This window comes from Chiloscyllium plagiosum, unplaced genomic scaffold, assembly GCF_037043375.1.
Source record: "Chiloscyllium plagiosum isolate Xiang-an unplaced genomic scaffold, Cpla_swu_hap1 HiC_scaffold_1, whole genome shotgun sequence".
Lineage (NCBI taxonomy): Eukaryota > Metazoa > Chordata > Chondrichthyes > Orectolobiformes > Hemiscylliidae > Chiloscyllium > Chiloscyllium plagiosum.
Genome location: NW_028270139.1, coordinates 64,564,271 through 64,591,241, shown reverse-complemented (window position 1 = coordinate 64,591,241; position 26,971 = coordinate 64,564,271). Strand labels below are relative to the sequence as shown.

At 40.6% G+C, this 26,971-nt stretch overlaps 1 protein-coding gene across 1 annotated transcript in view; it reads left to right on the top strand.

Annotated features, from left to right (window-relative positions):
• The window catches only part of LOC122554997 (uncharacterized), an 86,559-nt gene that overhangs the window by 40,406 nt on the left and 19,182 nt on the right, over positions 1 to 26,971 (top strand). The window contains exons 4-10 of the mRNA XM_087990105.1: positions 3,998 to 4,108; positions 8,468 to 8,536; positions 15,671 to 15,796; positions 16,038 to 16,160; positions 21,002 to 21,079; positions 24,273 to 24,401; positions 25,808 to 25,942. Coding sequence (XP_087846231.1) covers positions 3,998 to 4,108; positions 8,468 to 8,536; positions 15,671 to 15,796; positions 16,038 to 16,160; positions 21,002 to 21,079; positions 24,273 to 24,401; positions 25,808 to 25,942 — 771 coding nt within the window. The remainder of the gene's footprint in view (positions 1 to 3,997; positions 4,109 to 8,467; positions 8,537 to 15,670; positions 15,797 to 16,037; positions 16,161 to 21,001; positions 21,080 to 24,272; positions 24,402 to 25,807; positions 25,943 to 26,971) is intronic.

Sequence of the window (26,971 nt, the reverse complement as noted above, 5' to 3'; positions counted from 1 at the left end):
ATTATAAATTCAGGGTTTGCGATTCAAATTGAAATGCAACTGGAGCATCTAAGTGTTCAGGCCAAACCCACAAAGTGTCTCAATCTGGGAAGGAGAGTTCCATTGACATCCAGTGCAAACATTCGGAGTGTTTACATGCCCCGCTCTGATTTGAGTGAGCCCTTCTGGTTGATGTAATATTGAACTTTCAAATTTGAATGATGTAGATCCATTGTATGTATTCACTTGTCACTCTCCAAAGAACAAATTTTCAGCTGGTAGAGGGGACAGCACTGATGTTATTTAAAGGTCTGGGAACTCAACCTGCAAGGGATTTAGAGCGACTTCCAAAATTGAAAGTCTCTGCAAGTACAGTGGAGTGTTTGTATCGGAGTTATCATGAACTCTCGAATTTGGCAGACACCATTGCTGCAGCCTTGTAGAGAGGGCAGAGGACTAGGTAACCTGTCTTCCCAGACACTCCAGCAAATAGTAAGAACTATACAGTTACACTGCCTCTGAAAAGACAGCAGAACAAGGAGATGGTGTGGAGACTACTAGAAGAGAGCAATCTCTGCACAATGTTTTGTGCTAAGTTGTAACTAGAGTCCTTCATGTTCCTTGACCATAATGGGACGTTGCTAAAAAATGTGTTGCTGGAAAAGCGCAGCAGGTCAGGCAGCATCAAAGGAGCAGGAGAATCGATGTTTTGGGCATAAGCCCTTCTTCAGGAATCTTTTCGGGCTTATGCCCAAAACATCGATTCTCCTGCTCCTTTGATGCTGCCTGACCTGCTGCGCTTTTCCAGCAACACATTTCTGTATGCTAGCCCATCGGGTTACTCATTTAAATTCTCTACAATAGAGCTGACACACAGGCTATCCACCCCACTAAAATATCTGCAGCTCACTCATCCCTGGAATAGACATTATGCATGGATTTCAATTCTGCAAAAGGAGGGCAGAAAATTAGTGATTTAGTTGCGTTATGTTTAGGGATGAATAGCTAGAGGAAGGTAAAGGCAGCGGAACTGGGTGTATCGCTGGCATCATTGGAATATGTATAAGAATGACATCAATTATCATGATGATAAGCAGGAGTGCAGTTTGTGAAGGTTTGATTGCTAAGTGATGGGGTGTGATACATTGCGCAGTGTAAGGCTGGTGCAGACATTCATAGGTGATAACTCTTGAAGATGCATTCACTGAGGTTCATCACCCACATGAGGCCATTTAATTTCTTGTGACACTACTGCCAGGTCCTTAGGCAACAGTGACCATAGTCAGATAAAAGTTGTAGTTCAATCTGAAACTAGTATATTATATCTAAACAAGGGCAATTATGAAGGTATGAGAAGGAATTTGACGATAGGGTTTGTTTAAAAATGTGTTGCTGGAAAAGCGCAGCAGGTCAGGCAGCATCAAAGGAACAGGAGAATCGACGTTTCGGGCAGATTCCTGAAGAAGGGCTTATGCATGAAACGTCGATTCTCCTGTTCCTTTGCAGACAGTATCAAAGGAACAGGAGAATCGACGTTTCATGCATAAGCCCTTCTTCAGGAATCTGCCCGAAACGTTGATTCTCCTGTTCCTTTGATGCTGCCTGACCTGCTGCGCTTTTCCAGCAACACATTTTTAAGCTCTGATCTCCAGCATCTGCAGTCCTCACTTTCTCCTTTAGGGTTTGTTAACAGATAGGCAATGTCTAGCATTTAAATAATTAATCATGTATGTTCTTTGAAAATCGGTTTGTTTAAGGCAAAAAATATACAACACGAAAAGCGAGACAGCCATTGCTAATGGGGCAGGTTAAAGATAATATCAGATTTTAAGGGGGAGACTTATAAAATTGTCAATAAAATACAGGCCTGAGAATTGGGATAATTTTATAATTCAGCATAAAGAAGACTAAGAAATTGACAAAGAAACAGAATAGTACATGAACACAAAATAGAAAGAAACATAAATACAGGTCATACAACCTTCTAAAGTTATGTTAAAAAAAAGATAAGCATAGACAAATGTGGGTCAATATAATAGAAAATAGAGAAATGACAGAGAAACTAAATAAATAATTTGTCTATCTTTGCAGAGGAAGACACAAGAAAGCTTCCATAGATAATTAATATCGTTAGGTCTGGTGGGAATGTGGAACTGAAAAAAATTAGTTTTGTTAAAAAATAGTATTACAGAAATTAATGGCTGAAATTTGACAAATTCCTTGAACTAGTTGTCCTTCACCCGAAAGCACCTGAAGAAAAGATGGCTTCAGAACGAGTTGATGCATGGGTGATCATCTTTCAAAGTTCTATGAATTCTACAAAGATATCTGCCAATTGGAAGGTTGGAAATATAACCAATTGTTTACAAAAGAAAAAGAGAGAAAACAAGGAACTATAGGCCTATTAACATGACGTCAGTAGTAGGGAAAGTACTGTAATTTATTATAAAACATGCAATTACTGGATACTTAGAAAATAATTGTTTGATTGATCAGAGATAACATGGATTTTTAAAAGAGAAATTGGGTGTGACAAACCTGATAGAGTTTTATAAGGATGTTACTAGCAAAGCTGATGAGGAGGAACTTATGGATTTTGTTTATTTGGATTTTCAGAATGCTTTGGATAAGTCCTATTTGGATGATCAGTGAACAAACTTAAAATGCATGGGATTGGGCATTGTATAATAACATGGAATGAAGATTTGTCAACAGGCAGAAAGCAGAGAGTAGGAATAAATAGGTTATTCGTAGGTTGACCGCTGCCAGTGACCACAAAAATCAATGCTTGGGCCCCAGCTGTTCACAGTCTGTACCAATGATGGGATATGATCCAAAATTTGGTCGGAATGTGAGCTGTAAGGGAAGCAGTAGGGTTACAGATATTTAGACAGTACAACACTATCCACTCTAGTAGGAGAAACAAAAGTGCAGACTATTTCATTCATATTGAGAGATTGAAAAGTGTTGATCTCCAAAGGCACCCAGGCGTCCTTGTTCATGAGTCACTGAAAGGTAGCATGCAAATACAACAAACAATCCAGAGGCAAACAGTACTTTTGCTTTTATTGCAAGAAGATTTGAACACAGGAGCAAAGAAGTCTTGCTTCAGTGTGTAGAGATTACATCTGGAGAATTGTATACAGATTCTGGTCCATAGAGATATTGCAGCACATTCACAGATTTGGAGTCCATTCAAGAGTATAATTGAGAAGTTTGCAGATGACATGAAAATTGATAGGGTGGTAAATATTAAGGGGGATAGCGGGAAACTACAGGATATCCTGTAGTCTGGTTAGGTGGGCAGAGCAGTGACAAATGGAATTCAACATAGAAAAGTGTGAGGATTGCAGTTCAGGAGGGCTAACACTGCAAGGGATTACATTATGAATAGTACTTGAGTATTGGAAAGTGCTGAAGATCAGAGGGACCTTGGTTAGGCCACAACTGGAGTATTGGATGCAGTTCTGATCACCACACTATACGAAAGATATGATTGTAGTAAAAAGGGTATAGTGAATATTTGCCAGATGCTGCCAGGGCTGTAGGGTCTGAGCTGTGAGGAAAGATTGAACAGGTTCGAATTATTCTCCTTGGAGCAGTGTAGGTAAGGCTAAGCAGCAGGGACTGACTTCCCTTGAACCCATTACGACCTGGCTGATCCTGTGCCCTACACTGGACTTCTCCACACACAGCTGGAAGCCAGATCTGGCTCAGTTTATGATAGGAACTTGTCAAAAACAAAAATTACATGCTGTGGTGTTAAAACTGAAACTTTGCACACCTATCACAACACAACCTGCTTCTATTACTATTCAAACATTCACAATAATTGCTTTTACTATTAATGTTACTCAAAATGAATTTTTCCAATTATTTATATGATTGATCAGTAAAAACATGTTGCTTTTACAAATCAACGGATTCTTTAGAATACGTTCGATGAATGAATAAACATAAGTTTTATCTAACATGGTTCAAGTAAAGTTACATGACATTTTGATTTTTTTTATTTCAGAGCAGAACTGTGTCCTTGAAATTATTTGGTTAGCTTTATTTCCAACAATCTGCATTGTCTTACTTATCGTCATATCTTACCAGTTGCTCAAGGAAGATTCATCCTGTAATGGTTAGTATTGTGTAAAGTAAAAATGTTTTATTTATGTATTCTATGTTTACTAAAGTAATACACACTACAGTGTAGTCTTTGTACATTTTCCAACTTTGCACTTAGTGTCAGCATCAAGCCCTATAAGGACAAACACAACATGAATTACATGAATGCTCAAGTGACTCCAAAAGACCATTAGATATATGAGCAGAATTAGGCCATTTGGCCCATCAAGTCTGCTCTGTCATTTAATCATTGCTGATATCTCAACCCCATTCTCTTGCCTTCTCCCTCTATAAGTTGATCCTTTTACTAAACAAGAAACTGTCTATCTCTGTCTTAAATAGACTCAACAACTTGGCCTTCACAGTCATCAGTGGCAATAAGTTTCACAGACTCACCACCCTCTGGTTGAATTAATTCCTCCTCATCTCAGTTCTAAAGAATTGTCCCTTTATCCTGAGGCTATGCCCTCTAGTTCTGATTTCTCCTACTAGTGGAAACTCCTTCTCCATGTCTACTCTATCCAAGCCTGTCAGTATTCTGTCATTTTCAATAAGGTCTCCCCTCATCTTTCTAAGCTCCATCGTGTACAGTCCCAGAGTCCTCAACCACTCCTCATCTGACAAGATCTTCATCCCCAGGATCATTTTTATAAACTTCCTCTGGACCCTCTTCGACACCAGCACATTGTTCCTTAGATGTGGGGCCCAAAACTGCTCACAATGCAATCTGACCTGAACCTCATACAGCCTCAGTAGTACATCTCTACTCTTGTATTCTAGCTCTCTTTAAATTGCATTTACCTTCCTAACTGCCAACTGAACAAGCATGTTAATCTTAAAAGAATCCTGAATTAGGACTCCAAATCCCTTTAAATTCACATTTCTGAAACCCTTCTATGTTTAGAAAATATTCTATGCCTTTTTTCTTCTTATCATAGTGCATAACCTCACACTTCACAACATTCTACTCCATCTGCCACTTCTTTGCCCACTGTCCTAGTCTGTTCAAGTCCTTCTGTGGCTTCCCTGCTTCCTGAACACTTTCTATCCCTCCATCTATCTTTGTGTTGCCTGCAAACTTGTCCAGGTCATTTATGTATAATGTGAAGAGTTGATCTCCACTAGTCACTGATTGCTATTTGGAAAAAAACCCTTCATCCCCACTTCTGCCAGTCAGCCAATCCTCTATCCATGCCAGTACTTCTCCCCCAACACCATGGGTTGTTGTCTTATATTGTGGTCTCCTAAGCAACACCTTATTAAAGGCCTTCTGGAAATCTAAATAGATCAGGTTCTCTGGCTCTCCTTTGCCTAAATCACTCATTATCCCCTCAAAGAATTCTAACAGATTTATCAAACATGAGATCCCCTTGATGAAGCCATGCTGACTCACCCCTATTTTACCATGTATATCTAAGTATCCTGCAATCTCATACTTAATATGTTAACTCTAAAATCTTACAAAGGACTGAAGTCAGGTTAACTGACCTTTGGTTTCCTGTCTTCTGCCTCCCTTCCTTCTTAAACAAGGGTGTTACATTAACCATCATTTAGTCCTCTGGGACCCTTCCTGACTTCAGTGACTACTGAACAATCACCACCACTACCTCCACAATCTCCGTAGCTATTTCCTTCAGAGTTCTGGGGTTGGTAGTCCATCTGGTCCAGGTGATGTATCCACCTTCAGATGCTGAAGCAGTTCATGTCAAAATGCAGCTCGAACCGACAAGTAACAAGTAGCATTTGTAACACACAAATGGTGCCAGGCAATGACCATCTCTAATAGGATAGAAATAAACCATCATCCCTTAACATTCAACGACATTACTATCGCTGAACTCTCCATCATTAACATCCTGGGGGGCTTATCACATGCCAGAAGCTGAACTAGGTGTGCCATATAAATACTGTGGCTATAGAGCAAGACAGAAGTTTGGAATTTTGCAGGGAGTAACTCCCCAAATCCACCATCTGTAAGGCACAAATCAGAAGTTTGATGGAAAGCTCATGCATTCCTTTCACCACCGACACTCTGTAGCAACAGTGTGTGCGGTTCAGAAATTCACCAAGACTCCTTGAACAGCACCTTCTCAACCCAAGAACATTGCCACTTGGAAGGCGAGGGACAGCTATTCATGGAAGCACCTCCCCTACCTGCAAGCACCTATCCACATCACCCATCATCTTGACCTGGAAATAATTTTCCATACCTTTACATTACCCCTTGTGGCAAACTGAAGACTGGCAAATGCAATATCAAATATCTCCCATTGTCTGAAAACCACGTTCTCATGGTCCAGTAAGCTGCACTACCACACTGAGACTAAATTGCCAATAAATATATCATAGTTTCTAAACTATGATTTAACAATCAAAACTCAGATTAAACTGCTCATTCCAGGTTCCCTAAATAATGGTTTAATATCCACTACTTAGATCAGCAATGGCTTGTCCAAGTAAACGAAGAGGAGATCTATCTGATTTCACATTCTACCTGCACTTAACTATCTGAGAGAAAGTGCATCTGTTTGTGAGATGCAACTTGCTTGAAGTTTGTGCTGATCAACTGTTTCTAAACAGGTTCAGGCTCACTGTTATGGATTTTATTATCTGAGTCTCAAAGACTACAAGCTTTCAAATGAAGCTAATATCCTTCAGAGTCTAGCTACCAAAAACAAACCAGTCACATGGAAGGTGATGATAGAGGAGAGATGGCAATTTATATAGAACATAGAACAGACAATGTTACAGAGCAGTACAGGCCCTTCGGCCCTCGATATTGCACTGACCTGTGAAACTAATCTGATGCCCATCTTACCTATACCATTCCATTGCTATCCATATGTATATTCAATGCCCATTTAAATGCCCTTAATGTTGGTGAGTCTACTACTGTTGCATGCAGGCTTTTCTATGCCTCTACTACTCTCCGAGTAAAAAAACTACCCCGATATCTGTCCTAAATCTATCACCCCTCAATTTAAAGTTATGTCCCCTCGTGTTATCCTTCACCATCTGAGAAAAAAGGCTCTCACTGTCCATCCTATCTAACCTTCTGATTATCTTATACGTCTCAATTAAGTCACCTCTTCTTCTTTCCAATGAAATCAGCCTCAGTTCCCTCAGCATTTCCTCGTAAGACCTTCCTTCCATATCAGGCAACATCCTAGTAAATCTCCTTTGAACCCTTTCCAAAACTTCCACATCCTTCCTATAATATGATGACCAGAATGGCATGCAATACTCCAGGTGCAGCCTTACCAGTGTCTTGTATGGCTGAAGCATGACCTTGTGGCTCTGAAACCCAATCGCCCTACCAATAAATGCCAACACACCATATCTCTTCTTAACAACCTTATTAACCTGGGTAGCAACTTTCAGGGATTTGTGCACCTGGACACCGAGATCTCTCTGTTCATCTACACTGCCAAGAATTTTACCATTAGCCCAGTACTCTGCATTCCTGTTACTTCTTCTGAAGTGAACTACCTCATACTTTTCCGCATTAAACTCTATTTGCCACTTCTCAGCCCAGCTCTGCATTTTATCTATGTCCCTCTGTAAACCATAACATCCTTCAGCACTATTCACAACTTTGCCTACCTTAGTGTCATCAGCAAATTTACTAACCCATCCTTCTACACCCACAGTTTATATTTCTACCAGCCAGTGGATTTCATTAAAAATTAATTTTTTTTACAGGTTGGGAAAGGATTTGGAGAATAAATATGCTTAACAAGGAAAGCATTTTATTTTATTCCAAGGAATGAAAAGTTATTTAGATCAGCTATGTAAAGTGTTATGGCTCATTGTGGCCAACAGTGTTTGACGTTTACTGGGATGAGGCAGAATTCTATTGGCACCAGGGTTTCTAATCACACAAAAGACTCAATTTAAAATACTTTGAATAAGAATTATAAGAATCACAAGATGCCATGTTGCTTTAGTGCCAGATGACAGATCAGGGTATCAGAGTAAAGTACTACATTTGCTCTGTCTTTATGTTGTTTTTCTTTATTGTGATAAAGACCTCATAGTCAAACCTGAAGTATATGTTTCTTCAGTGTGAGCAAGATTGATTGGCAGTCTATGCCTGTTGGCAAAATGGCAGCTTACCAGCCTTGAGGTACGCTGGACCCAATTGCCATGAGCAGTCATGAAGCCAGTCTGGATTTACTCACATCAATGCATGGAATTTGGACTATCACATTTAATGATGGGACTACAAAGACAAACACTGGATTCAAATATTAACATGAATTTCTGTATTTCTGCATTATTTTACTATTATAATTTTGAAAATCAAAATACTTTTGAATACTGTCATTATCCTCTAATAATAAATTTCTGTAAAACTCTTCATACTGTTTAGTACGGAATTGTAGATTGGGCTCTGATTATCCACAAGGAGTGTATGACTATGGAAATCACCTCATGTCAGGTAAATTTAATTCAGAATTCTATTTTGAACAATTCTTTTTGAATGTAGACCATGGTAACATGTGCATTGTAAATATTCAAATAAATATAAAATGGCCACCTGAGAAAAAAATGTTTATAAAATATTTTATTTTGCAGCTTTCCATCAAAATCTTCAAACCTACTTATGATTGAATGCTTGCCACTAATTAAACTGACATGGTCATACATATTCTGAATAATAGAAAAATTAAAATGCAATAACTAGTTTTTTTTGTGTTTGTAATAGGTGCAGAGTCATATTCATACTACAATATAAAGCATTATTCCCTTTTTGTGGGATTGGAAGGACGAGACAAAACTACAATCTAAAATATTTGCTACAAAATAATTTTTTCAATATTAGCTTAAATGCTATTTATTTATGTTCCAGATCCTATACTAGAGTAATGTTCATCTATTCTTTGGGATTTTCACATTTTGTAATGTGAATCAAAAATTACAATGAGTCAGTAAAGCTGCATTATTGAACTGATCAATTCATTTGCTGAGCATTTCTTCCTACTTAATGCTGTCAATGTGTGGGTAAACTTTATGGCCATGACCTTTCAGGATTATGAGGAAGCCAGTAGAACCTGGCTGACAATCAAATGAATTCAGATAGACCACCAAAAGGGGAATGACTCCTTTCAGACAACAATAGAAGGATCAAGTGTTTCCAATTTATTTTGTTTCAACTTCTAATTAATAGTTCCTTCATAGATTTATTTTTTAAATGCCAATTTAAAAATAGACCAGAATTAATTCAACTTTTCCTGCAAAATCATTAGTGTTCCACATTAACCATATATCTGGAAATATAAACTGAGTTTTAACATCTTAGGTGGAACTTTTCCATTTGATGTTAAAGTATTTTGTCAAGTGAGATTCATGATGTCTGGTTTGCTTTTGTTCAGAATGACTTCTCTCATCCAATCTTCTGCTCTTCATGTCATTAATTATACAACTGGGCACTTTGGTTCCCATTTCATGGAACCATGTGACAGGAAAGGCAGAAGTGTTTGCCACTGCCAAGACCTTCTGCCATCCATAACACTGGTACCATATTTAAAGCACAACACTTCAGACACTGCAAGCTGGGAACAACCCCTCATAATTGGTCATACTTGACCATTTTCACTAAAGGCATGGCCCAGAAAGCAAATCTCTCTCCCTGCTTCCTGGGCATGGACCTGATGGATGAAGGTGGTGGAGAGGAGAGCCCTCCTTTTTCTTGTGGACTGCTATAAGAGGACATGCATCAGAAAAGATTTATCCTGTGCAGTAATCTGTTAGAATTCGAGTGGCCAAGGACTATTTAAAGTAAAATTAACAACTTTATTTCTTAAAGTATAACAGAGAATAATTAACTAACCACTATTTACAATTTCTTTCTCTAACCTATGTTCTATCTTTGCTTCTATAATACTAGTCTGATAAAACTCCCAACTAAGATTTACAAAACAACACTTCTTATCTCAAAACCAGGCAGCTGGCAGTTCTTGTCTTCGGATCTTCCTGTGTCTTCTTTTCTCCTTGTTAGGAATTTCTGCATCACAGATTACTGATCGAAAAGGTACTTTTAAAAGAGATGTTTTTTTCAAATCGTCTGGTACATGCTAGGACTTGGCAGTTCTCCTCTCAACTGTTCAATTTCCCCCTAGTCTTATATCCCAGAGCATCGGATTGTGTCATTGGCTTTTAAGATTGTCAATATACTCAATTCAAGCTCGATTGGAAATTGGTAATTTGTATTGGGGTATAATTTAAACAGATTGGCCGAATTCAAATTTGTTTTTGTCTCCAGGCAATGAACTACTCGAGTTGTTCAACCCAGTGTTACATATATTGTTGCCTTACTGAGAACACTTGGTGCTGTGCCCAGTAGTTCTGCTGCTTTTAGCTGTCTTAAAGGTACACCCACATCTTCAAAACAGCCTATTAGCCTTTCCTGCATTTCCCACTCTCTATAAGAGGATACCTCATGACCTCTCCTGCTTACCCATCATAATAACTGCTCTTCCATTTATTTCCAGTATACTCAATCTCTTTCCTTGCCTCATTGCAAGAAAACTTGGCCCATCCAAGACTAGTGCAGCCTGGGAAAACAGGAAGTTCTCAACGATCAACCAACATAGTAAATTTCATTGTACTGCACTGTGTTGTTTTTCCAGTAATGCTAGTGCTAACTCATTCTTAATTTACACAAATAGTTCCCTCTCCTTTTATTAAGCAGGTGCTAACAGCATCCAGTGAACCTCCACTAGCAAGAGGTCAACACTGGAAACCCTCAGTTTCACCTCTGAGAAAGAAGCCCCTGAATCTTCAGAGGCTGGATTGGTATGGCTTTTATCTGCATTCTCCAGTAACTCAGAGACTTTCACCTTTGGGCCTTCTCCATCTGGATTAGATTTGGGAGCATAATCTGGTGAGCACAACATGGACACATCTTGACAGTTTGTCAAGGAAGAAGCATCTCAGGTCTCCAAGACCCAGAGATTTATCTGAGACTAGGCACCTGCTCAACTTAGGCAGAAGATGACCTCATAGTCTTGGCCATTAAGGACTTTGTCAAAGTGCACAGGCAGACCCAGGAAAAGCAGACAGGTTGGTCAGAGGCTGTCAGAAATCTGGAGCATATGTGCGCTTAGCTGTCTCCATGGACAAGTTGAAGACTGTCATGAGAACCAGTCCAGCCCACTCAGAGTCTGTCTTATACGTGCACAGACCTGCACTCCATCAATCTAGCCATGACAATGTAATGACTTGGCAAGCATCGTAAGACCATAAGAAATAGGAACAGGAATAGGCTGTTCAGCCCCTTGAGCCAGCTGTGCGGCTCAACAGGAACATGGCTGATCAGACATTCCTCACATCTACTCTGCCCTTTCATCATAATCCTTAATTTCCCTAATGATCAAGAATCTGTTTATCTTAGACTTTAATTTACACAAGGACTCTGCCCTCACTGCTCTCTGTGGGAATGAGTTCCAAATACCCTCAACCTTCTGAGAAGAGAAATACCTCCTCATCTCAGTTTTAAATTGAAGTTCCTTTATTCTGAAACTATGCCCTCTGCTCCCAGATTCTCCCATGAGAGGAAACATCCTCTCATCCTGTTCAAGAATTCCTGTTTGTTTCAATTGTGTCATAGAGTTGTACAACACGGAAACAGACCCTTTGGTCCAACTCATCCATGCCAACCAGGTATCCGAAATGAATCTAGTTCCATTTGCCAGCATTTGGCCCATATCCTTCTAAACCTTTTCTATTTATGTACCCATCTAGATGCCTTTTAAACGTTGTAATTGTACCTCCTCCTCTGGCAGTTCATTCCATAGATGTACCATGCTCTGCGTGAAAAGATTGCCCCTTAGGTCCCTTTTATATCTTATCCCTCTCACCTTAAATGTATGCCCTCCAGTTTTGGACTCCACTATCCTGGAAAAACGATCTTGGCTATTCACCTTATCCGTGTCCCTCATGATTTAATAAACTTCTTTATGGTCACCTTAGACCTCTGATACCTCACAAAAAATACTCCCAGCCTGTTCAGCCTCTCCCTGTTGCTAAAATCCTCCAATCCCAGCAATATCCTTATAAATCTCTTCTGTACTCTTGCAAATTTAACAATATTTTTTCAGATAGCAAGCAGACAGAATTGAATGCAGGATTCCAAAAGTGGCCTAACCAATGTCTTATTTGCAACATGACATCCCAACTCTTATACTCAATCCACTGACCAATAAAAACAAGTGTACCAATTACCTTATTCACTAACCTGTCTACCTGTGACTCTACCTTCAAGGAACCTCAAGGTTTCTTTGTTCAGCAACACTCCCCAGGACCTTACCATTAAGTACATAAGTCCTGCCCTGATTTGCCATACCAAATGCAACCTCACATTTACCTAAATTAAACTCCATCTGCCTCCCCTCGGCCCATTGGCCCATCTGATCAAGGTCCCATTGTACTCTGATGTTTCTCCAGTTCCATTCCTCCTACATTCACATCCAATTTATTGACATAAATGATAAAAAGTAGTGGAACCAGCACTGATCCCTATGGCACACTGCTGGTCACAGGTCTCCAGTCCAAAAAACAACCCTCACCACCCCCCTCTGTCTCTTACCTTTGAGCCAGTCGCATATCCAAATGGCTAGCTCTCCCTGCATCCCATGTGTTCTAACCTTTGTTTGGCAGTCTACCGTGCAGAATCTTGTTGACTGCCTTGCTGAAGTCCATACAGACAATATCCACCACACTGCCTTCATTAATCTTCTTTGTCACATCTTCAAAAGCCCAATCAAATCAGTGAGGCATGATTTCCCATGCACAAGCCCAAGTTGACTATTCCTAATCAGTCCTTGCTTTTCCAAATATATGTAAGTCTTTTCCCTTGAATCCCCTCCAACAATTTATCCACCACAGACATCAGGTTCACCAGTCTATAGTTCCCTGGTTTTTCCGTACTACCTTTCTTAAATAGTGGCATCACATTAGCCACCCTCCAGTCTTCCAGCACTTCACCTATGGCTATTGATGATGTAAGTATCTTAAAAAGGGGTCCAGCAATCACTTCCATAGCTTTCTACGAAGTTCTGGGATACACCTCAACAGGTTCCGGGGATTTATCCGCCTTTGCACATTTTAAGAAATTCAACACCACCTCCTCTGTAATATGGACACTTTCTGAGATGCCATTATTTATTTCTCCAAGTTCTCTAGTTTCCATGTTGTCCACCAGAGTAAATACTGATCTGAAATACTTGTTTAGTATCTCACCTGTCTCCAGTCGTTCCACACATAGTTGGTCTTGTTCATCTTTAAGGGACCCTATTCTCTCACGAGCTACTCTTCTACACTTTATGTATTTGTAGAATCTCTTCAGATTCTCCTTAATTCTATTTGCCAAAGTTATCTCATGTCCCTTTTTGCCCCCCTGATTTCCCTCAAGTATACTCCTACTACCCTTACACTCCTCAAGGTATTCACTTGATCCCAGCTGTCTATACCTGCCATATGCTTCCTTTTATTTTGACCAGTGCCTCAATTTATCTAGTCATCTAGCACTCCCTATAGCTAACAGCCTTGCCCTTCACACTAAAGGGAACGTACTGGCTCTGGATTCTCATTATCTCATTTTATGAAGGCCTCCTATTGTCCAATCATGCAAACAGCCTCTCACAATCAGGTTTTGAAAGTTCTTGCCTAATACTGTAAAAAATAGCCTTACCCCAATTTAGGACTTTTAGATCACCGCTCATTCTTCTAGACACCAGTGAGTAAACCTGTTTAGTCTTTGCTCATAAGACAATCCCTGCATTCCAGACATCATGCTAGTGAATCTACTCTGATCTGCCTCCAACTAAATGATACCTTTTCTTAATAAGGGGATCAAGACTACTCACAGTACACGAGATGAGGTCTCACCAGCACCTAATACAGTTGCAGTAAGACTTCCCATACTCCTTTACTCCAACCCCCTTGAATTAAAGGCCAACATTCCATTCGCCTTTCTGATTACCTGCTGCATCTGTGTGCTAGTTTTCTGTGGTTTGTGGACAAGTACCTCAGGTCCCTTTGTGTTGCAGCTTTCTATAGTTTTTCTCCATTTAAGAAATACTCTGACTTTTGTTCTCCCTTACAAAATGAACAACTTCATATTTTCTCATACTATACTCCATTTGTTAACTTTTTGCCCATTTATTTAACTTATCGATATCTCTCTGTAAACTGTCTGTATCCCCTTTACAACTTGCCTTTCCACTCATTTTTGTGTCATCTGTAAACTTAGCTATTGTACATTCACTTTGTTTCTCTGAGTCATTAATAGAAATTGTGAACAGTTGTGGTCCCAGCACTGATCCCTGTGGAACCCTGTTGATCACAGGTCCCCAAGAAAAAGCACTCCTTATTTCCCACACACTGCCTCCTGCACATGAGCCACTTTCCTGCCCATACCAATGTACTACCTCCAACTGAGCTATATTTTATGAATTAATCTTTTGTGAGGTGCTTTGTTTTAAACATCTCCTGGAAATCCAGATACAACACAGTTACTGGTTCCCCTCTATTCACCCTGGTTGAGATTTTCTCAAAAAACTCTGGTCAGGCATGATTTCCCTTTCATGACTCTGCCTTGATTACAGTCCTTAATGTCACAGTTGAAGGATCCTTGACATCGGAGGTTATTTGCTGTAAAGAGTTGGTTGCTTATGAAAGGTGAGATATGTTTTTCCAGGTGATTGCAAAACCCTGTAGATGTTGAAGTTGAGAAGAGTGAGCCTACCTCTGGAGAGGCACTGTCAGACCTGCTTCAGTTGGACTAAAGTGAGAGAGATGAGCAGCCTCCTCCAACATCTCAAGGATGAAATAGGTTGTAATCGTCTCTTGCAAGTGATGGACTCCTTGACTGCAGATAGCCTCAGACTTTAAGGGTCCTTGAACTGTGACATTAAGGACATCAGCCAAGGCACTGCAGTTTCATGTGGACAACACTGAGGCTAAGCACTGTGCAGGGTTTGTACTAAGTCCTGGTCTGAACACAACATTCCACACTTAGACCCATCCATATGAGTGAGAGTAGCAATCAGGAATGATTCCACATCCCTTCAAGGAAAGATTTATTCTATGTATCCAGCTTTTTAAGAGAGTGTATCACCATTCAATGCTGACAGCTAACTGTTCTCCCTCATAGCATAATGGTCTACTGACAACTGTCTCTCGCGAATTCAGTGCTGTCCGACAGGATGCTCAAGCATTTCAGGGCAGCTTAGCAGTCTCAGCAAACTCTGTAATGTTGAAACTATACCAATCAAAAAGAGATTCATGCCACAACATTTGGATCTGATACGCAGAGTGAAGTCTTAAGAGCTACCTAGTGATAGCACCAGCAATGTTAGTTCACCCTCTTGCAGGCTGCTACAGAAGACAAAATTGTATAATTTATGGTATCACTGAAGAAAATGACCAAAGATCCATGTGACATGAACTAAATGATAATGCGTGCATAATTTTTTTGTTGCTTTGTGTTTTATTGATGCTTTGATTCCAGAATTTATAATGAAGAAATGAAAGTACACAACCTTCGAATTACAGTAGTTTTCATTATTAGGTGTAACATCAAGACAACGTGAGGCAGCAACGAACATCAATGAAATTCAGCAGGAAAGAGGCAGAAGCCAATCACATGTCTATGAGGCCTGTCCCAGAGAACATCAGTTTATCAGCAGTGATCAGGGTAATTCAGTATTAAAGCTGTAGGATTGGACCAGAGTCTTTAATGAAAATAAATGATTCATAACGATGCACATTTTTCTTAAGATCCAAATTTAATTCAAGATTTACCGTCCTTTACTGAGAATATTTTCAACTGCCTACAATGTTGTGCTAAGCTTTGTTAATGACAGTATTGAGGACATGTAAAATAAATGCTTTTATCCTTAGACAATCTTTAAACTGCAATAATTTTCATTATGTAGGTGAAAATGCAAGACAACATGAAGCAGCCGTATACATCAGTGAAATTAAGCAGGAAGGAAGAAGAATGCAATCACCTGTTGGGGCTTGTTCCAGAGAATATCAGTATATCGACAGTGTTCTGGGTAATTCAGTAATAAAGCTGTAGGTCTGGAGAATCGAGATAAGCAGTGAAATATTTTGTCCGATTGTACTCACAGTTCCATTCCTGGTCTTCTTTCAGCTGTTTAACTCTGAAACTCCCCATCCTGTCATCCTCTCTGTGTGCTTTCAAGATATTGCTAAAGCACCTGGAGTATTTTAGCACATTGGAGATTTATGTGACTGCAACTTGTTGTTGACTACTTGGGGTAATAGGACCTTGGTTTGCATTTATATCAAAGGCTGCTGAGTCAGGTTGGCACCTCATCTGCTACTAGACTCAGTGCCATTCAAATTGAAATTGGTGGAGAACTGTAAATGGAACTGACCCAGATTATACAGTCACCTGCTTTGTTTCCACTCATGGAAACACTCTGCCATACCCAACTTTTCAGAAAATAGAGGTGAATTTGTGGAAATTACTATGTATAGTTGAAATAGAAAGTGACTCCAAAATGGAAAAAAAGAACTCCAATTATTCCTTAAGAATTTATTCACTCATAGGAGGTGGCCATTGCTGGCTGGCCAGCATTTATTACAGTTCCTAATTTCCCTTGAGAAGATGGTGATGAGCTACTGCAGTTCATGGACTGTAGGTGGATCCACAATGCTGTTAAAAAGGAATTCCAGGCGTGTGATAAATTTCACTGAAGGAACGATGATATATTTCCTAGTCAGGGTAATGTGGGGCTTGGAAGAGAGCTTGTAAGTTATGTTTCCATGTTTCTGCTGTCTTTGTCCTTTAGATTGTATTGACCATAGGTTTGGAAGATGCTGTCTAAAGATCTTTGGTGAATTTCTGCAATGCATCTTGTAGATGAAATGCCTGTTGCTATTGAGTATCAGTGGTGGAGGGACTGGATGTTTGTGGATGTCAAGCTAACCAAGTAGACTTTGTTCTGGATGGTGTCAAGCTACTTCAGTGTTGTTGGAGCTACATTCATCCAGGTAAATGGGGAGTATTCCATCAACTCCCAACTTGTGCCTTGTTGATGGTGGACAGGTTTTGGGGAGTTAGGAGTTGAGTTGCATGCTGCACTATTCCTAGCCTCTGACCTACTCTTGTAGCCACTGCATTTATATGGTGAGTCTAGTTCTATTTCTAGTCAATGGTAACCCTCTAACATGTTTGACAGTGATGGTCTTGCCATTGAATGTCAAGTGGTTAGATTGTCTCTTATTAGTGATGGTCATTGCCTGGTACTTTACTTGCAACTTGACCAGCCTAAGCCTAGTCTTGCTACATTTGGATATGGACAGCCTCAGTATTTGAAGAGTTGCAAAATGTTGCTGAATATTGTACAAATATTGGTGAACATTCCCATTTCTGACCATATGATAAAGCAGCTGAAGATGGTTATGCCCAGGACACCACGCTGAAGAATCCTGCAGAGATGTCCTGGAGCTGAGATGACCTCCAACAATCACAACCATCTTTCTGTTTGGCAGTTTTGACTCCAAACAGCAGAGCTAATTCCCATTTACTCCAGTTTTGCTAGGGCTCCTTGATGCCACATTCAGTTAAGACAGTCACTCTCGCCTCACCTCTGGAATTCAGTTCATTTTGTCTATGTTTGAACCAAGATGAGGTCAGGAGCTGAGTGGCCCTGGCAGAACCCAAACTTGCATCACTGAGCAGATTATTGTGAAGCAGGTAATGCTTGGTAGGACTGCGAATGACACCTTCCTTCACTTTACTGATGACCGAGAAGAGACTGAATGAATGGTAATTAGCTGAGTTGGATTTGTCCTACTTTTCATGCACAGGACATATCTGGGCAATTTTCCACATTGTCAGGTGGATGCCAGTGATATAGGTACTGGATCAGCTTACCAGGGTCCGCTGTAAGTTCTGGAGCACAAAGCTTCAGTATTGTCACTAGAATGTTTTCAGGGGCTTTGCTGCATCCAGTGTTTCCAACCATTTCTTGATATCATGTGGAGTGAATTGAATTAGCTGAGGACTGACATCTGGGGTTCTGGGTGGAGGCTGAGGTGGATCATTTCTGGCTGAAGATTGTTGCAAATGCTTCAGCTTTATCTTTTACACTGATGTGATTTGTTGTTCAGTCATTGAGGATGACAATATTTATAGAGCCTCCTTCTTTAGTGTGTTGTTTAGTTGTCCACCACCATTTCTGACTGGATGTGGCAGGACTGCAGAGCTTAGATCTTATTGTTGGCAGTGAGATCATTTAGTTTCTGTCTATCATTAGCTGCCTATGCTATTTGACATGAAAATAGTCCTGTTTTGCAGCTTCACCAGGTTGACACCTCATTTTTAAATATGCCTGGTGCCGTTCCAGGCAATGCCGTTATTGCACTCTCCATTGAACCAGGGTTGATCCTTTGGCTTGTTGGTAATGGTTGAGTGGGGGATATATCAAGCTATGAAATTACAGATTTTGTTGGAGTATGAGTCTGCTGATATTGATGGCCCACAGCACCTCATGGACACCCAGTCTTGCTTTGCTAGATGAGTTTGAAGTCTGTACCATTTAGCACAGTGATAGTGCTACACCGCGTGATGGAGATTATTCTCAATGGAAGGTGGGACTTTGACTCCACAAGGACTATGCAGTGATCACTCTTACTAATACTGTCATGGATAGAAGATTGGTAAAGATGAGGTTAAGATGTTTCTCCATCTTATTGGTTCCCTCACCAGATCCAGTCTAGCAGCTATGTTTGTTTAGACCTGATCAGTTTGATCAATAGTGCTACTATAGAGCCATTCTTGGTGGTTGACTTTCAAATAACCTAGGATACATTTTGTATTCTCACCACCCTCAGTGCTTGCTCCAAAGTGTTGTACAACATGAAGGAGATTTCCTTTTCCATGTTTGACCTGATGCTTAGAGACTTCATCATGTCTGCAGTTATAGAGTCATAGAGTCATAGAGATGTACAGCATGGAAACAGACCCTTTGGTCCAAGCCGTCCATGCCGACCAGATATCCCAACCCAATCTAGTCCCACCTGCCAGAACCCGGCCCATATCCCTCCAAATCCTTCCTATTCATATACCCATCCAAATGCCTCTTAAATGTTGCAATTGTACCAGCCTCCACCGCATCCTCTGGCAGCTCATTCCATACATGTACCACCCTCTGTGTGAAAATGTTGACCCTTAGGTCTCTTTTATATCTTTCCCCTCTCACCCTAAACCTATGCCCTCTAGTTCAGGACTCCCCGACCCCAGGGAAAAGACTTTGTCTATTTATCTATCCATGCCCCTCATAATTTTGTAAACCTCTATAAGGTCACCCCTCAGCCTCCGACGCTCCAGGGAAAACAGCCCCAGCCTGTTCAGCCTCTCCCTGTAGCTCACATCCTCCAACCATGGCAACATCCTTGTAAATCTTTTCTGGACCTTTTCAAGTTTCACAACATCTTTCTGATAGGAAGGAGACCAGAATTGCATGCAATATTCCAACAGTGGCCTAACCAATGTCATGTACAGCCGCAACATGACTTCCCAACTCCTGTACTCAATACTCTGACCAGTAAAGGAAAGCATACCAAACGCCTTCTTCACTATCCTATCTACCTGCGACTCCACTTTCAAGGAGCTATGAACCCGCACTCCAAGGTCTCTTTGTTCAGCAACCTGCACTAGGAGCTTACCATTAAGTGTATAAGTCTTGCTAAGATTTGCTTTCCCAAAATGCAGCACCTCGCATTTATCTGAATTAAACTCCATCTGCCACTTCTCAGCCCATTGGTCTATCTGGTCAAGGTCCTGTTGTAATCTAAGGTAACCCTCTTCGCTGTCCACTACACCTCCAAGTTTGGTGTCATCTGCAAACATACTAACTGTACCTCTTATACTCGCATCCAAATCATTTATATAAATGATGAAAAGTAGTGGACCCAGCACCGATCCTTGTGGCACTCCACTGGTCACAGGCCTCCAGTCTGAAAAACAACACTCCATCACCACCCTCTGTCTTCTACCTTTGAGCCAGTTCTGTATACAAATAGTAGTTCTCCCTGTATTCCATGAGAGCTAACCTTGCTAATCAGAGTCCCATGGGGAACCTTGTCGAATGCCTTACTGAAGTCCATATAGATCACATCTACTGCTCTGCCCTCATCAATCTTCTTTGTTACTTCTTCAAAAAATTCAATCAAGTTTGTGAGACATGATTTCCCATGCACAAAGCCATGTTGACTATCCCGAATCAGTCCTTGCCTTTCCAAATACATGTACATCCTGTCCCTCAGGATTCCCTCCAACAACCTGCCCACCACCGAGGTCAGGCTCATTGGTCTATAGTTCCCTGGCTTGTCTTTACCGCCCTTCTTAAACAGTGGTACCACGTTTGCCGACCTCCAGTCTTCCGGCACCTCACCTGTGACTATCGATGGTACAAATATCTCAGCAAGAGGCCCAGCAATTACTTTTGTAGTTAACGTTGAGAACTCTCAGGGCAACAACCTCCTGATGTTTTACCACTGTTCCCCTCTGCTGGATGCGACATGTCCATGGATGGTGATGGGGGTGTCTGGGACATTGTAAGGTATGACTCCATGAGTATGACTACGTAAGGCTAATCCATGAGACAACTGTTCCAATTTTGGCACTAGCCCCCACAAGGACAAAGAATCTTTTGAGTTGTTGATGAGGAGGACTTTGCAGGGTTGACAGGGCTCTTTTTACCATTGGCTTTTCTGATGCCTAGGTCGATGCCAGGTTGTCTGTCCAGTTTCATTTTATTTCATATATGGCTGTATTTTATATTACTGAGGACTACTTTTAAAAGTACAGAATGCTTTTTAATTTGAGAATGCTAACTAAATTGCTTTTTATGGTTTTCTTAAGGAGATAAGAACTTATCCAAGGAACATGGCAAATTGTCTATAATACCTGAACTTGAAGGAGCCCATTCCAATAATGAAGGTATTTAAGAAGCAAAATTGACTTTTAGCCAAACATTTCAGAACAATGTGCCAGAAGACATTTTGAATGTGCTATTATGCGTGGCAGAAATGGCCTGTGCCTCATATTCTTCTCTGCTGCAAAGAAACAAGCATCTCTTTAAATATCTTTTTGATAATGAAGGTATTTTCATTGTAAACGATAAGCATTGAAAGATTTACAGGTTGGGAATTCTTCAGCCAAAAACTCACATATGCACTGAGATGTCTACGTATCCCCCAAATAGAGAGTTCAAATGTGAATGTGAGTGAGGTCTTTGAGAGATTTAAAGGTGATAGGGCGGAATTTACTTCAATGCATTATGAAGTGTCGCAAGTGTAAATTAGTGGGGCAACAAAGTGTGAACAGATTATAATCTGTGCTGGGAGGAGATGGGAAATGTGACATACTGCAATCAAATGTGACTTGCCAAAGAGTGGACCAGGTCTCTGATGGAAGTGGGATCGAATTGTTTAATATCTGTCGCCATGTGATAGCTAAGCACTCAATCTTTACACCAGGAATGTACATTGTCATCTGGTGTGATAGTTTTAGTTATACTCTAGTTATCAATAATTGTGTTAGTACAGAACCTGAATCCTCAGAATTCAGTTAGGTGTTGACAGTAGGGATGCTAGGGTGATGATATTCAGGAGAAAGTGAGCACTGCAGATGCTGGAGATCAGAATCAGTAAGTGTGGTGCTGGAAAAGCACAGCTGTTCAGGCAGCATTCAAGGAGCAGGAGAGTTGATGTTTCGAGCATAACCTCTTCATCAAACATCGGCTCTCCTGCTCCTCGGATGCTGCCTGACTGGTTGTGTTGTTCCAGCACCACACTTTTTGACTGATGATGATATTCACCATACTCTTGTTGCTTTTGTACAAAACTTTATGAAAATAATGGCAAGCATCTTTACAGTCTGCTAAAAAAGGAAGTGAGACAGGTTTTTAATACATTCATACTCAGTTACAGAGCAGAGATCGTATTTCTGTCCTTAATCGCAAGAAGGCAGGGCTGCATTGGGCAAAATTAATGACCAAGCAAATCAAATCTGTGTTAAACTTGGGTTTGTGGAATCACTATGTTGGAACAAGTCAAAAACTGTGTTGACATAGCATCACATCACCTTCTAGGCAAATGTTTCACATTCAGTTTTAGAATGTAGACCCTATTGGTCTATAGGAAAACGCACTCAGTAATTTGTATAAAGTATGACAACAAGAGTGATCAGTACTTCTCTTTTAAACCCCTCTTGGTTGATTGCCATAAATATTTTATTACTTTAAACGTGACTATCACACTTCAATTAAAATTAACTGGATCTAAATGAAGGCACCAATAAATTTCAAATTTTTCTTAAGTGAAAGAAATGTTATATAAAACACACAAAAACACAGGTAAGAAGCTGATGAAGGAGAGGGGCAAGGTATCTAGCGGAGGCAGGAAAGTACAGACATTGCAATTTATAGTTCTTAGAATCTTTGAGTTGTGAGAATTACCCAAATCCTGATTATTCTTTTGTTTCTTTTGCAGTAGCGAAGTTTCAGATGAGTTGAGAGAGACAGAGAGAGACAGGCAGAGAAAGTGCTTTCCAGTTCTTGTTTTAAGATCCATTTCTCCTTGTCTATACCTTGATGCCAGAAACAGTTTTGGTAAATGTCCAATCATATGCTTCATTCCTGATGAAGGACTTTTGCCCGAAACGTCGATCTTCCTGCTCCTCGGATGGTACCTGACTTGCTGCACTTTTCCAGCACCACTCTAATCTAGACAGCCATTATTGATATCTGTGTTTCAGTATACAAACTCCAAGGAGACAACCTTGATTGATATCAGTGAATTATGAAATGAATAGGGTTTAGAAAACAGAACAAAAGCAAGCTTTTTGCAGATCATCTTTGTTTTTAATATTTCCCAAAGAAGAGAATTAAGTTTCACTACACCTTTTTATAAAATTTAATTGTTGGATGAAGACCTCACTGGCTAGGCAAGCATTTATTGCCCATCACTAATGGTCCTGTAAAAAGGTGGTATAATTGCAATATGGTCAGTTACAGTGCTTTTAGGAGGAAGCTTTAGGATTTTGACTTAACATCCGTAAGGAGCAAAGATTTATTTTCAAGTCAAGATGGTATGTGATTTTGACAGAATAGTGTGTGATTTGTGCAGGATAGTATGTGATTTGGAGGGGAACTTGCAGGTCCTGGTGTTCCCAACTCCGTGTCAAGTTAGTTCCAAGGAAACTCCTAGTCCATAATTAGAATGCAAATTAGGAGTGGAGTGTGCCTTTTCACACTTTCAGCCTGTTCTGCCATTCAATAATGTCATGGCTAAATCATAGAATCCCTACACTGTGGAAACAGGTCATTTGGCCCAACAAGTCCACACCAACCCTCTGAAGAGTATCCCACCCAAACCCATTCCCCTACCATATTACTCTACATTTCCCATGACTAATGCACCTAACCTATACATCCCTGAACACAATAGGCAATTTAGCATGGTCAATTCACCTGACCTGCACATCTTTGGACTATGGAAGGAAACCAGAGCGCCCGGAGGAAATCCACGCAGACACGAGGAGAATGTGCAAACTCCACACAGTCACCCAAGGCTGGAATCAAACCCAGGTCCCTGATGCTGTGAGGCAGCAGTGCTAACCACTGAGCCACCCTGTTGTCCGCATCAACTTGATTTTCCTGACCAATTCCCTGTATTTTTGTTAACTTTGTTAAATTTTTTTAAGCAAATACACAGAGCTATGGCTAAAAACAGATTTACCGAGTTAGGCCACAGATCAGCCATAATCTCACTGAGTGGAGGAATAGCCTCGAGGGGTTGAAATGGCCAACTCCTGTACTTAGGTTTCTATATCCTTGATTTCCTTCATGCCCAGAAATTCTTTGTTTTGAATGCATTCAATGACTCAGCATATCTAGTCCTCAAAGTAGAGATTTCCAATGATTCACCAGTCCTTTGTGAGGAAATTTCTTTTTACTCCTTTCCTATTGATGGTTGGCTCCTCTTGCTGTGTCTATAAATTCCATTTGTGGATATTTCAATGTAAATTAAACAAACTTTTAATTGCTTCATATTTGATGCAAGCAAAACCCTGAATGAGGGGAGAAGTTCTTAATTTAATATATAATTAATCATTGTTTTGTTTCATGAAGGATATCGTGTCAAGACATTGCCTCCTAACAATTCAAAAGGACAAATCAGTGAAAATGTTTCAGCTGATGAGTATGCAAATGTTGACAGTGCAACAAATAGAGCCTCATCCACACCACGTCATCTTTTAGGTACTGAAGCTATTAAACATTTTTTGTATACTTGATAGTACTGTTTATAAGGTATCACACAGTGCTTATCCAGGCTTTCCTAATGAAAAATGGGACTTGTATGCAGCATTGGCTCAAAAATCATCCTAGTTCCAAACTTCCAGCTCAGCACTGTCCCAGTGACTTGTCCGGACTTGTCCTACCTGCCTATCTCCTTTTCCACCTATCCACTCCACCCTCTCCTCCCTGACCTATCACCTTCATCCCCTCCCCCACTCACCTATTTTACTCTATGCTACTTTCTCCCCATCCCCACCCTCCTCTAGCTTATCTTTCCATGCTTCAGGCTCTCTGCCTTTATTCCTGATGAAGGGCTTTTGCCCGAAATGTCGATTTTGCTGCTCCTTGGATGCTGCCTGAACTGCTGTACTCTTCCAGCACCACTAATCCAGAATCAAAAAACCCAGCCTCAGGCATATTAAGAATATATTCACAGTGGCAGTAATAGGGCAGCAGCACAACACTTGACAATTAATCTCACTTGGCTGCTGTGGCATGGAGATCCTGATATCACGGATGAGTGGTCATGGTCCTCTCCTACTAGGTTAAGGATTTTCACCCTGCAGGAAGTGAGGAAACAAATATCAACTATGTCACCACCTGTCTTGGCTCTTTCCAGCCTATTCTCCTGGAATGAGTCAAAGGGAGGGACTGAGTTAGATGGTGCACTGAGGAAAGACAATGGTGCTCCTCTTAGCCACTCTGTCTAGCAGGATCTGTAAGTCCCAGTCAGCAAACCAGATGCTGAATGGCCTCTGTGTCGGCCAAAAGAAATGGCAGATGCTGGAATCCAGAGTAGACAGGCAGGAGGCTGAAAGAAAATAGCAAGCCAGGCAGCATCAGGAGGTGGAGAAGGCGACATTTTGGGTGTAACCATTCTTCAAGAATGGAGGTGGGGGTAGGAAGAGCTGCAGATAAAGATCTGCAACTCCACCAAACCCCACCTCCATTCCTGAAGAAGTGTTATACCGAAACACCAACTTCTCCACCTCCTGATGCTGCCTGGCTTGCTGTGTTCTTCTAGCCTCCTGAATGGCCTCTGTAGGTTGTGTCCAGGGCAATTCTTGTGACACTGTGACTGTGAAGAGCAGTTCCTTGCTGGCAGTGACTGATATGATGCACAGCAGGGGTTTAAAAATGGCTGCAGCAGATGAAATCCCAGAGTGGTGAGTATTCCCACTGCCAGTGAGTTCAAAAGAGCATGAATGGGGAGGCATCAAGGTCTTGTATGTAACTAATAAGCTTCATTTTGAAGAATAACTTAAGAAATCTCGCTAGGCTAATGGAGAAAAATGCTCCATGAACTTGACAATTTTTGATCAAATTCAACCCTGAGTCTTCAACTTATATTAACGTTCATTATTTAGGTGCAAACAAGAGACAACATGAAAGGCCATTGTACATCAATGAAATTCAGCAGGAAGGAAGCAGAAAGCAGCCATCAGGTCACGAGGCCTGTTCCAGGGAAAATCAGCATGTTGAGCCCATCATCGTTTATCAGGGTAATTCAGTGCTAAACCTAAAGGTCTGCACCAGAGTCTTCAATTAATATAAACTATAATGAGACATATTTCTATTGCTGAAAAAATGACATTGCCAAAATGTTTCTTGCATTCATGAAGATAGATACTAGATTGGTAAATTTGTAAAGGGAGCAACAAATTACACTCAATGATAAAAGGGTTGCTGATTGGTTCAGAGCCAACATTGAGTTGCCAATGTGTTACCATGGAGAATGCACCGTAGAGCTAATGTCCTCCGAACCTTTGTTTAATGCAGAAAAAAAAATGCAATGCCTGTACATGTTTGTTCTACCTGCAGAGGTATCTGTGTATGAGTAAATGGAGTTTTATCAACCATAAGTGAGCCACATTTTGAGTCTGACAGATAATATTAATTTGGTTGTATTTCTTAACATCTTCGGGATTGTTCAATAAACACTGTCTGTTTACTGAATCAAATTTAACGTAAGACATTATATCCTAAAGACTGACAAGTCCCCAGGACTGGATGGCCTCCATTCCAGCATCTGACAAGTAGTGGAAACACAGATAACAGATGCATTGGTCATAATCTTCCAAAATTCCTTCCATTCTGGACTTTTTCTAGTGGATTACAAAATAGCAAATGTAACCCTTTATTCAAAAAAGGAGAGCGGCACAGATCTGGAAACCAAATGCTAATTTTCTTTCCTTTAAATTCCTTCAGGTACATTGCTGGCTAGCCCAGCATTTATTGCCCATTTCTAAATGCCTTGACAATGTGGTGGTTGTTGGTTTCCTGAATGAGTGCGTTCTTGGAATGTAGGAAATCCTAGTAGAAAATGAGGACTGCAGATGCTGGAGATGAGAGCTGAAAAATGTGTTGCTGGAAAAGCGCAGCAGGTCAGGCAGCATCAAAGGAGCAGGAGAGTCGACGTTTTGGGCATAAGCCCTTCTTCAGGAATGAGGAGGGCGTGCCAAGCAGGCTAAGATAAAAGATAGGGAGGAGGGACTTGGGGGAGGGGCGTTGGGAATGCGATAGGTGGAAGG